General features: G+C 42.4%; 1 protein-coding gene across 2 annotated transcripts in view; it reads left to right on the forward strand.

The window, feature by feature from the left end:
• The window catches only part of MYO5C (myosin VC), a 73049-nt gene that overhangs the window by 29045 nt on the left and 31208 nt on the right, over nt 1-12796 (forward strand). For both annotated transcript variants that reach the window (XM_075897256.2, XM_075897258.2), the window contains exons 16-25: nt 285-382; nt 2583-2669; nt 2752-2863; nt 4616-4827; nt 6190-6355; nt 6755-6901; nt 8200-8364; nt 8595-8688; nt 9641-9704; nt 12562-12742. In XM_075897256.2, the coding sequence (XP_075753371.2) occupies nt 285-382; nt 2583-2669; nt 2752-2863; nt 4616-4827; nt 6190-6355; nt 6755-6901; nt 8200-8364; nt 8595-8688; nt 9641-9704; nt 12562-12742 (1326 nt within the window). The remainder of the gene's footprint in view (nt 1-284; nt 383-2582; nt 2670-2751; nt 2864-4615; nt 4828-6189; nt 6356-6754; nt 6902-8199; nt 8365-8594; nt 8689-9640; nt 9705-12561; nt 12743-12796) is intronic.

A 12796-nucleotide genomic window follows, 5' to 3' on the forward strand; every position in this document is an offset into this window, starting at 1 on the left:
TGTGTATCTTCTACTATGACATTTAGAAACTTTATTGTGGGATGTCTAGTGTGTCTAGGGATAGCTACAGCTACTAGTCTACTGGTTTTGTGTGCAAGTGGGTGTATTTGTGTGTGAAAATATTCATGGTAAATAGTGCCAAACATTTTAATTATCTGAGAGGACTGCTGCCTATATTTTTGTCATAGTTTCTGGCAAGAGGCTAACTCAGAATCAAAAATCAAAGATGTATTACTTTGACGGGCATGTTAAATTAGCTAAGTTGTTACTTTAATATTTTCTAGTTTCGCAGTTCTTTGTATTTACTTATGGAAACACTTAATGCAACGACGCCTCACTATGTACGATGCATAAAGCCGAATGATGAGAAGTTACCATTCGAGTGAGTACATTAGTGCTGTTGAAATACTATTTTATCTTTAATATAAAGCAGTATGTAAAACTGAATATATATTCCTATTTTTTCAGTTTACCCAAATATCAGTAGTGTTTTATTAGATGAAGTTTGCATGCAGAATGCATTTTATTCCCTTAAAGATTACTAAAGTAAATCAATTTAATATTTTGTATAAACAGTGTTCACCTGAACTATATACATAGTTCACCTGGTTGAGTTAAAAAGGTTTCAAGCCATGGGGTATTTTGTTTATTGCTGTAATGGAATGCAAATCATTTTCGTTTTAGGTGGGTAGATATTTTATATGGACATGCTTGATCTTCCATGATGTAGATTAGTATATTCAGGTTTCTGGGAGGAAAAGTCACTACCGTGTTCATACTAGCTTTCCTTTTAACAAAAATATTTATAAAGGTGTTAGAAACATTCATAGAAAAGAGCTTTATGCAATGTCAATCACATCCAAAATGTTTCTTCCCAGAATACTTGCAAACATAATATTGGTGAATGAGAAGAGTATTTGTATTGTTGAGCATATGTCAGGTGTCCTACTTTATTTCAGAATTCCTATAGCCAACTTGGCTACTAATAGCTTTTAAATTGGAGTAGACTTTAATTACATCAAGCATGCATGCAACCATTAGTGAGTTTCATGTGCAGACATACAGGAAAATCTCTTGGCTCAAAAATAGGATATCTGCTAGTGGTGCTGACAGATACATGCATTGACAAAGGAGTTATACACCCTTTAGTCTGCCTTTGTGGTACCATGCTACATAGCCACAAAGATCTATTATTCAGGAACTGGCATTCTACGGAGTGCTTAACTAGGCTTTGAAAACATATATTACATTATACAATTTGCTAGTGAGAATTTACTTGTATGTATGTTATACATTGAGTATACTGTCTTATTCTGTGCCATGTGATAATATACACATTCAGACTTTAGCACTGGAAGGAACAAAGCCTCTATAAGAGAAAAATAAATGTATTGTTCATTTGTCTTTTGGGGGGAGGCCCTGAAGTTTAATTTCCATGATTTTTTCCATATGAAGAATTTGAGTCCAACATAAGATATCCGGAAAACTCCTTTGGGACCCTAAGTGCTTCGGGCATGAATAGAAATACAAAATGGCTTATATAATGTTATCAAAGAAATATTCTTTCCATTAAATACCATTTTCCTGAATAAATCCTAGAAATGAAACACTTGGTGGCCAGATTTGTGAACTCTTGATTAGTGGGTACTAAACTCAATATGCACTAGTGTTTTCAGGATTAAACTTTCAATATACCAGCATGTGAATGGGTGTGTGTGTAGAAAGACTGAGAAAAGAGTAAGTGTAAACTAGTCTGTCACAGTGAGTCAACAACACGGCCGATGGCCCTCTATTTCGTTCGCTTGCGTATTCACCCGAGCTGGATCCGTCGGTCAGCGGAGTAGGGGGGTTCGGGCCTGCCCCCTCTCCGAACCCCGGCCCAGGGCCCTAAAGGCAGGGACCCACGGTCCCTCCCTAGCGGATGGGGGAAGTGCCCCAAAACACACCCGCTCATGGGCACCACGACCCTGCCCTGGGCCGCTTCCTACTCCACCAGGCCCCCCGGCCCACCTCTGCCGCGTTCCCCAGCCTCACCTCTCCCTTCTCTTTCCTCCCTGCCGCTCCGTTCACCTCCTCCCCCTTTGCAGTGCCGGCCCCAGGTTTAAATCCCCCGCCGGCTCCGCTCCCCCTGTCTGTCACTTCCTCCGCGACGCCCCTCAGCCTCCCTTCCCCCGTGACCTCATCAGCCCGCGCCTCTCTGGCCCCTCCCTCCTGGGCCTTGTCTGTCGGCGCCCTTTGCCTCCCGGCGCTCCCCGCGTCGGGTCCTGATGCGTCCGTGCAGCCCGACGTGCTGGGCCTGTCCGGGCTCCCCGTCCCCCGGTGTGTCCGCCCGGCGTCCCCCCGAGGGGCCAGAGTGCGGGGCGGGAGCGCCCCGTCACAGTAAGGGAGTGGGGAGAGAGTGTGGGGGGCATTATCATATAATTCAGAAATATTTAACACCTAGAGTTATAAAGAACCTCTTATATAAACTGTGATAGTTCCCATTATACATATAGGTACTAATCTTTGTAAGAAGTACCATTGTTACAGTTCAATATGGCATATAAAAACTGTAAGAAAATAAAGTAGTTCTGTTCCCTTAGGTTTGACTCAAAAAGGGTGGTGCAGCAACTGCGAGCATGTGGTGTATTGGAAACTATTCGAATTAGCGCCCAGAGTTATCCATCCAGGTACTTGACTGCTTATTTTTCTTCAATACATCTATTTAGAGCTGATGAAATAATTTACATTCACCAATTTTTTATTTTATAGGTGGACGTACATAGAATTTTTCAGCCGTTACAGCATTCTCATGACACAGCGTGAACTCTCCTTAAGTGACAAGAAGGAGATTTGCAAGATCGTTTTGCAGCGACTAATCCAGGTTAGTGTTCCTGCACCAGTCTGCTCTGTGTTATCATCCATTATAAATAAGGCTATGAATTAGTCATGGGTATATTTAGTAAAAGTCAGGGGCAGGTCATGAGCAATAAACAAAAATTCACAGCCTGTGACCTGTCCATGATTTTTATTCTAAATACCCCAACTAAGACTTAACTGCTCCTGGAGCCCTGGGATGCCGCTGCTCTGGGTTGAGCTGGTAGCCAACAGCTGGCCCCTGCTCTGGTGGAGAGGGCTGACTGCCCCAGCCACCCACTGCTCTGATGGTCCCTGGGGCCACCCTGGAGACTGCTGCTGCTCCTGGACCGATGCTTTGAGTAGGGATGAAAAATCCTGTTTCGTTGGTTATCCAGTTAAATGTTAAATTTAATCAGTTAACTGATTAAAAGGGGGATGGGAAGGGAGGGCTGATCCATCCCAGCTGGGTTGGAGTGGCCCCCTCGCCCACTGTTGCCAGGCTAGAGCAGCCCTGCACCGCTTCAGACGGGAGCTACTCCAGGTCCACCGCAGACAAGGGCTGCTCCGGACAGGCTGGAGTATCTTCCTGTGGTGGGCCTCAAGGGGGCTGGAGTAGCCCTCTGACTACAGTAGGCAGGACTCTGCTCCAGCTCCTGCGGATTAACCTTAACATTGCTAGTTCTCAGGACTGCTGCTCCTGGGTGGCCCCTGACACCGGCCAGCCCAGTTCGTGCTGAAGCACCCCTGGGACCCCAGCTGCCAGGTCTCCCTGGGGGGCTGCCCCAGCAGCAGCCAGCTTGGCTGGCTCCGGGGTCATCTGCTTTGGTGGCCCTGGCATCAGATGCACCTGAAGAAGTTATGGATGTCCCAGAAAGTCACAGAATCCATGTGCTTAGTGATAGATTCACAACCTTAATTATAAATACAAAGGATCCAATTCACAAAAATATTTACTAATTCTTTAAAGATGAAGGATGATTTAAATATTATTTACCTTATTATTAGGTAAGTCATTTAATCAGCTGTGATGTAGTGGATTGAGCACATAGCTTGTGTCCTTTAGCATGGGCCACTGATTCACAGTGAGCAAATTACTTCATCTATCTGCCCACCTGATTCCCCATCTGTAAAATGGGTAAAATGATATTTGGACTATCTTTAAGCATTTTAGATCAATGAAAAGAAAGTGCTCCATGCATGCCAAGTATTTTTTTTTTTGTATTCTAATGGGCCTCACATACAATAAAGTGCAGTGCTGTTCTAAGAATGTGTTACCTTGCAGTCAAAGTCTTTGAAGCCAAAACTTTGATCTTTCCATCCTCTTGAAGTGGATGATTTCCTTTCTTGAGTTATCTGTATGTGGCTTCTTTCAACTTAAAACTTCCAAAAGTATCCTACCTGCCTTGAACATTAAGTATCCCATGTTAATGATGTGCCTAGAGAGAGAATTTTGGCCATAGTTTGTAAAGTGCTTTGCGATATAATGGTATAAAAAGTGCTGTGAGACTATAAAATATATAAAACTGTCCTTATGCAAATTCCTCAGTCTCTTTTAGCATTTAGGTCCCTAATTTTTTAATCAGAAAGATTGTGAAGTGAGCACAGAGGTTAAATATTTCTCCACATCCATAGTCATTAACAGTGTTCTGACATTTTGGCATAGCTAGGCTACAATGAAAATTTGTGAGATAAAATGCATGTTATTTATCCCTGATCTTCTCCTTTTGGGGCAGGAAAGGAAGATTGCAGATTATAAACCTACCATTTTGTTTTGCAGGATCCTAACCAGTATCAGTTTGGGAGAACAAAAATTTTCTTTCGAGCAGGGCAGGTTGCTTATTTAGAAAAACTGCGGTCAGACAAATTGAGACAAGCATGCATCATGATCCAAAAGAATGTTCGAGGCTGGAGTCAACGGAAGAAATTCCTCCGTATAAAACAAGCAGCTGTTACAATACAGCAGTACTTCCGTGGACAGCGGACTGTACGGTATTTCATAATAAATCCGTTTGCTCTTAGGGCACATGTGAAGAGTTCAGACTCATGCCTGGCATTTACACGCGAGTGTCAATGTGGGGGAGAATTTAAAATTGAATCCAGGTTACCCCTGGGTTGTTGAATACATTTAGAATCCTGAAAATGCTTACACTGTTCGATAGATATTCAGGAATTACTCTGTCAAATTTTAAGTACTGTGGGCATACCTCTGAGGGCCTAGGTATTCCTAAATACTCCCTGACTGCTGGGGAGTGGCATACTAGTTGGTCTGATCTAATTCAGAAAACCTAGAAGGGGTAGGGCAGGTCACATAAACTGGTGTTCTGCTCCCTTGAAGCTCCACACGCCCCAGTATACAGGGACCATGACAGCTTTTGCAGCCCTGAGTCCTCCCCATGCAGAACATGCTGTCAAGGAGAGTGAAGGCTGGAAATAGAAGGTTTCCAAGACAACTGGGGGGAGGAGGTGGAAAAGTTTGGGCTTTTCTTCTGTCCCCACTGCTGAGATTGGTCAGAGAGGAAGATGTCTTCAGCGCAATGGGGCTCTTACCATGGTTACCCGCTGCATTGAAGAGCTGTCATCCAGGATCAGTAGCAGCCTGGCTCCTTCATAGTCTCCATTACTGATTTTTTCCCCCAGCTGCCACACTTGAAGAGAGACGAGCTCCCTGACGGGATAGTGGGGGAAACAGCCTCCCCAGGTGTCACCCTATTGAACCCAGGTCTGTCTGTGGCTGTGAAGGAAACACCACAGAAGCCCCTCAGAGAGGATTCCTCTACAGCATTTGATTAGTATTCTATGCCCACTGGCTGAGCCTGACCAAGAACATAAGAATGGCCGTAGTGGGTCAGACCAAAGGTCCATCTAGCCCAGTATCCTGTCTACCAACAGTGGCCAGCACCAGGTGCCCCAGAGAGGGTGGACCGAAGACAACTATCAAGCGATTTGTCTCCTGCCATCCCTCTCCAGCCTTTGACAGACAGAGGCCAAGGACACCATTTTATCCCAAAGCATTAGGATTTGATTAGCATTCTGGGCCCACATGTCACATGAATCACTATTTGGCTCTGTATGTTAGACTTGTTTTTAGGAATAATCCAAATTAAAATGTTACTTACTATGACTGTACCTCAGAGTAAGGAACACCCCATTTGTTGTGACTTCACATGTATTATTTTAAATTACTTACATTACAAATGTTGACTCATGAAACTGGGACTATAGACTTGTCATGGAGTCTTATTTCTTTTGGGTCAGACATTTGGGACTTAAGAGGATGAGCTCAAGGAGTCTAATGTAATTTTATTTATAGTCTAGAATTAAAAATAACATTATTTTCTTTTTTTAATTAAGACAAGCTATTACTGCTACAGCTCTAAAGCAAGCGTGGGCTGCAATAACTATTCAGAAGTACTGTCGTGGGTATCTAGTCCGTAAACTTTGCCAACTCATCCGGGTGGCTGCTATAACAATTCAAGCCTATGTGCGAGGATTTCTAGCAAGGAAGAAATTCCGAAAGGTACAGGCATTTAAGAATTTGACCAAGATCCCCCCCCACAAAAAAAAAAAGTTTGAGAACTTGTGTGTTATAAAATGATGAAGGCAAAGTTTAGTGAAGCTCAACGCTATATTTTTTATATGATGGGCTCTTGAATACTTCAGCATGTAGAGGAAATGTTATAGTTTATAACCTCATAATTTCAAGCAGGCTCTTGCACATTTGCTTTACAATTTTTAAAAAGTTGAGGTGGTGTGCTTTGATTATTCCAATGGTTTTGATGTGCTATTTGAATATGTTTTTATTTTTAAAATCCTAACATGGTCATTTATCTCTGTAGGTAGACCCACAGAACATCTGAACAGATGTTGGTTAATCCACCAGATAATTATAGGAGTTTGTTGCTCTCTTGTTTTAAAGATGCTCAAGGAACATAAGGCTGTAATCCTTCAGAAGTATGCTCGTGCTTGGCTTGCAAGACGCAGATTTCAGAATATTCGGCGGTTTGTGTTGAATATCCAGCTTTCATACAGAGTTCAGCGATTGCAAAAGAAACTAGAAGACCAGGTAGATGACAAAAATCCATTCATGTTCTGTATTCATATTCTTTCAATGCGTTTGTTTTATTGAGAGTCAGTCACATTGTGAATTAGACATTTACACTAGTAATATAATCTGTAGTTCATTAGATAAGAAAAAGTTGTATAAGAGATATTGCCCTGATAAGGGTATCAAATAACCACAAATTGCCTTCCCATCTAGGCACACTATTCAATATTTGCCCGTTATGGAGCTTCCTTGAACTTTTTTTGAAGCATTTGGCACTCGTCCCTCTTGATGATGGGATTCTGGAGTAGGAGGGCCAATGGTTAGCTCCACTGTGTGGCAGTTCATATACATGCCACAACTGTTCAGTTACCTCTTTGACTCTGTTCACACTGGGATCAGAACCATATAAGGTGCAACTCTGTTTAAATACATTTGTTGTTTTGAGCGTTCTAGCATGGTTTTCTTTTGAAGAGCCCAATTAGCCCATTTGGTTTTATAATATGGCTTTAACCTCATTTCCAGACAGAATTTCCCTGGTGGTGAACATAATTGAATGAGGTTTGATAGGGGTCAGGTAGTAGATTAGCTGTTTTCTTATAAATGGGTTGGGGGTAAATTGTTTTGTTGTCTATGTATTCCTTGATTCTGTTCCTAGGAATCATTCTTTACTAATATAAGGTTCCAAATCCAGTTTTAAAAAAAATAGCTGAAATATTCAATTATTAGAATGCTAGAGATATTAGATTATAAATATTAGAGATTTCCAAGGAAAGACACAAAAGCTAGTCTTTGGTCACTGAGGGTATGTCTACATTGCATTCCTCGTTCGAGGGAGGAATGCAAATGCAGACAAGCAAAATTGCAAATGAAGCACGGATTTGAATTTCTCATGCTTCATTTCCATAATCACATCGGGGAGCTATTTCGAAATACCCTATTTCAAAAAAAGAAACCTTATAAAATGAGGTTTAAGGGTAATTTTGAAAGAAGGGTTTTCTTTTGAAATAACCGTGTCTAGACTGCTTTTCTTTTTTTGAAATAGGGTATTTCCAAATAGCGCCAGGATGGGATTATGCAAATGAAGTGTGGGAAATTCAAATCCGCGTTTCATTTGCAATTTCACTCAGCTGCATTTACATTCTTCTCTCAAAAGAGGAATGCCGTGTAGACATACCCTGAGAGATGGATAGGACAGATCCTGTTGCATCTTTTTTGGGAGGGGAAATATGTGTATAGCACCAGTAATATACATTATTAAAGAGCATGGAACAAAACTTTAATGTGGTTTCATATTAACTGATGTTTACTGATTTTAGAACAAAGAAAATCATGGCTTATTGGAGAGACTCACTAGCCTGGCTTCAACTCATGCGAATGACCTAGATACAATCCAGAAACTTGAAGTAGAGCTTGAAAAATTAACGGCACAAAAGAGAACCTCTGAGGAAAAAGGGAAGAAATACAAGGAAGAGACTGAACAGGTTAATCTTCTTGTTCTCGGTGGTGTTGGCAATATAAGATAAGATAATTTATTAAATCTTTTTGTTGCTGTGGGAATGGGTTTATGTAACACCTGGTTCTGAGAGTTCCTAAGTATCCGCAACTTCTAACGTCTGCAGTTTCCTTTAGACTGTAAGACCTGGATTTTAATGGAAGAAATTTTTTTTGTTCTCGCTAATTTGTGTATTTTATTCACCTCTTATATTTGAAGAAACTCTCAAAACTTGAAAAACTGAATACAGAATTGCAAGAACAGAAAACGTTCTTTGAGCAGAAGGTCCAAGAGAAAACTGAGGAAATGAAAGGTATGAGAAGAAAGCAAATGTAGGGCAGCTTTACCAAGTTGTAGTGGAAAAAATTGATAGAACCAAGTCCTCAGCAGGTGTAAATAGCCATAGCTCTGTTGAAGTCGTTAGAGTTGCATTTGTTTATTATAGCTGAATATCTTACCTTTATTTATTCATCTTTGAAATGCTTTATTTACAGTATGTTATGTCCAGGCTCTTAATTCTATAGTCATCTGTGCAGAAAACTTTCCTCTCTCCCTGGCTTCTTGTCTCTGAGCGAGCTCATAGCATTCCCTTTGAAACTCTTCTCTTTGCTCAATTCTTCTACTATATTGCTGTTAAAAAGCCACGCTTTCCTGAAAGGTCAGCCTGTGAAATCAAAATCTGTAATTATATTTTAGAACCCATAGCATGTGGATTTGTCAGAATTTGCTTATGCTGTGGTGCTTTTAGTTTAGAAAAGAGAAGACTGAGGGGGGACATGATAGCAGTTTTCAGTCATAAGGAGGAGGGAGAAAACTTGTTCATCTTGGCCTCTGAAGATAGAACAAGAAGCAATGGGCTTAAACTGCAGCAAGGGAGGTTTAGGTTGGACATTAGGAAAAAGTTCCTAACTGTCAGGGTAGTCAAACACTGGAATAAATTGCCCGGGGAGGTTGTGGAATCTCCATCTCTGGAGATATTTAAGAGTAGGTTAGATAAATGTCTATCAGGGATGGTCTAGACAGTATTTGGTCTTGCCATGAGGGCAGGGGACTGGACTCGATGACCTCTCGAGGTCCCTTCCAGTCCTAGTATTCTATGATTCTACAGCTCAGGATTAAGGTGGTATCTGTGATATGTTAATTCTAAACTAAAATATCCACAACTTTTCTTATTCAATAAAAACTCACATTCATTATCTTCATTTTTATTACTCTAAATGTTCACTGCTGCATGAAGAGCATTCAAATGTAATTTTTTTTTACAGATAAAATGGATGACCTCACAAAACAGCTGTTTACTGATGTACAGAAAGAAGAAAGACAAAGAATGTATGGAATCTAAGTTTAGCAGTTTAAAAACTGCATTTTTTTTCTTACTCTCTCTGCCTTTTTTTCTCTTTCTGAAAATGTTTTATGCACACACAAAATCAGAAATCATTCCATTCTCCATGGCTACTGGAGTATATAATAGTTCTGATGGGAAACTAAAACATGTTAACAGAGGTGAGGGTAAAGACATCAGCCATGTGCCTGGGAAATTGCATGATATTTTTGAGACACAAGAAGAGATTCTGATCATAATAGTGCCTTTAGAAACACACTACAAACCAGTTCTGGGGAAAAGGCTGATAGTGAGAACTGTCAGATTTTCTATGACTTGGAGGGCTAAAGACAGAAAAGGGGGTTGACCTTAGAGAAATCTGGCAGTGTCATGCCTACAGCCAGCTCTTCCTGTTTCTCTCTCTCTCTCTCTGGGTATGTCTATGCTATGGGATAAGGTTGAATTAAGATACGCAACTTCAGCTACGTTAATTGACTAGCTGAAGTCAAAGTACCTTCACTCGAATTTTGGCTCTGTGCACGCTACAGGATGTCGAAGGGAACATGCTCTCCCTTTGACTTCCCTTACTTCCAATAGAAGCAGAACTACCAGCATTGACCAGAGTACCCACTAATTTGAACCCTGGAAAATTGACTGAGACAGCTTTGGTCTTCTCTGTACTGTAGACATACCCTCCGTGACCACCAACATTTCAAAGATATAAAAGGCATGTGCTTAAAAATACAGGACAAAGCTTAGTTTTAAGGCACAGGGCCTCACTGTGTTTTGCTTTGTGTCGCAAAACTACATAGTTCGTCCCCATGTTATGATGCTTTGTAGGATTGTTGCTTGAAATCACCTGTTATCCGACAAGATGCTTCACAGTCGCTCCTTAATAAATCTGATTTGTAGAAAATTAGGCACCAAATAAGAGACGTCTTTTAAAATACAAGGAAATGTGGTTACTCATCTCCCCAAAAGTTGGAAACCCCGTGTCCTCCATAGCAATATCTGATTTCTGCTACAAGTCAGCTAGGGGTCTTCCTTCTCCTCCTCCAGCCTTTCCTTTTCCCACAGTTCCCTTTCACTTGGCAAACCAATCTGAGTGAAGACTGTCTCTGCCAGCTGGGACTCCCAGGGAGCTAGCAGGAAATTGTGCTGTTTTACAGGCAGAACCTTTGAAAAACGGTGCTCTCTGATCCAGCAACGTCCATGGTCCAGCAGGACCATCAATGCTCCTGGACCAGAGAGCCTGGGAGCCTAATGGTAGGAGACCAGCAGCCTGGCCTGGGACAGCAGGACCGGAGCCCCACAAAAGTGCTGGGGACAAGCCAGAGAACCCCAAAGCACACGGCTGCACGGGACAGGAGGAAGAAGAAGCTTGGCCTCCTGTGGCAGTGTAAGGACAGAGAACCCCGGCAGTCTGCAGCAGCATGGAGCTGGGGAGATCTGGCTTCCCTTGACACACCAGGGCCAGGGAAGGCAGAGCCAGGGGCTGGAGAATCCCAGCCACCCATGGCAGCCTGCGGCAGTGAGGAGCTGGGGAAACATGGTCGCCCGCAGCAGTGCGGGGCCCAGGGGCTGGAGAACTCCGGACGCCCATGACAGCCCAGGGCCATAGGGCTGGTGGCAGCAGGGTGGACAGCCTGCCTGGGGGGGTGAAGGGAAAGGGGGCAGAGGCAGGCTGTCCACCCTGCTGCCACCAGCCCTCTGGCCCTGGGCTGTCACGGGATGGCTGGCTCAGGGCTGATGGCAGGGAACACTTCCCCTGGTTTGGAAAATTCTCTCATTCGGGTCCAGTCAGGTCCTGAGATTATCATTCCAGGGCGGTCCAACCTGTACCATCTGGGGACACATCTACACATTAAAAAACCAACTCTGCAGCAGTGAGACCCTCCTCTCCCACAGGGTTGCAGAGCTGAGGGGCCAGCCCAAGTGGGACTGTGCACTGCTATATTTAGTCCCATAATACAAGCCTGAGGCAGTTGATCTGGGGTTTGAGACTCATGCCCCCCCCATTTCAGCATAGACTTTTCTTTAGACACAGGGATTGTTCTGCCTCTGAGCTCCCTACCTCAGCCCCCATAGCCAGGTGGATGTGGGAGACCCAGCCATGTTCCTGTTCCCCTCTCATCAATTTTGCAGATGAGAAGTGCTCAGCATTGGCCTATCTCTACTCCCACTGAAGTCGTTGACAGCAAAGTTAGGATGACACTGAACACTTCTGGAAATCCCACCTGGCCCCTTTATCTGCCCAGCATACAGATGTATTCTCTCTGATGTCCAGGTTGTGGTGGAAGATTCTACAAAGTGTCTTCTGTGACACACACAATGGAGAATCTGTCCTATTATTCTCAGATACCTTCAGTAGCGCTCTTTAAACTAAAAATGGGGGGGGGGGGCGGTAATCAGTTAGGTTTTTCCCATTTCTGGTTATTAGGTCAGTAAGTGATGTTAATAGTTTAGCCATTTATTATTTTCCCCTATTTTCAGGTAAGCCTCTATTTTTAATCCCACCTAATAATTTTTACTCCTTGTATGTCTTATGCTGTTTTTTTAGTTGAAGGATGCACCTTGTCCATCATTCCAGCTGGTCCTGTTTCAATGGATATATCTCTATCTGAGCTGGAGGTTTAATTTTTGACTGGCATGAACATATGAATGCTAGCTTTGATTGAGCAAGCATTCTAAAAATAGAATTGAGGCTTCAGTGATATAGGTGGCAAAACATTACAGTAATTTCAAATGTAGGCATATCTATAACACTGGGTCTCCCAAACTGCAAATCAAATGAAAAACCAGAACAAAACCCTTTTTTGTCTGGAGATGGGTTTGTAAAAAATGCTTTATTTTGATTCCATGCAGAATGCTTGAGAAAAAATTCCAAAATGAGAAACAAGACTATGAAAAAGAGATCAAGTCATTAAAGGAAGAAATTAAGATGCTCAAAGAAGAAAAAAGTAACCTGCAACATAAAATTCAGGAAGAACATCATAGTCAGGATGGCTTAAAACTGGAAGTAGGAGAACTTAAAAAACAGGCAACGGTAGGAGGAATAAGTAAATTCATTTGGTAAACAAAACCAGGGATGGTCCATTTC

Source organism: Pelodiscus sinensis, chromosome 14, assembly GCF_052426305.1.
Source record: "Pelodiscus sinensis isolate ZL-2025 chromosome 14, ASM5242630v1, whole genome shotgun sequence".
NCBI lineage: Eukaryota > Metazoa > Chordata > Testudines > Trionychidae > Pelodiscus > Pelodiscus sinensis.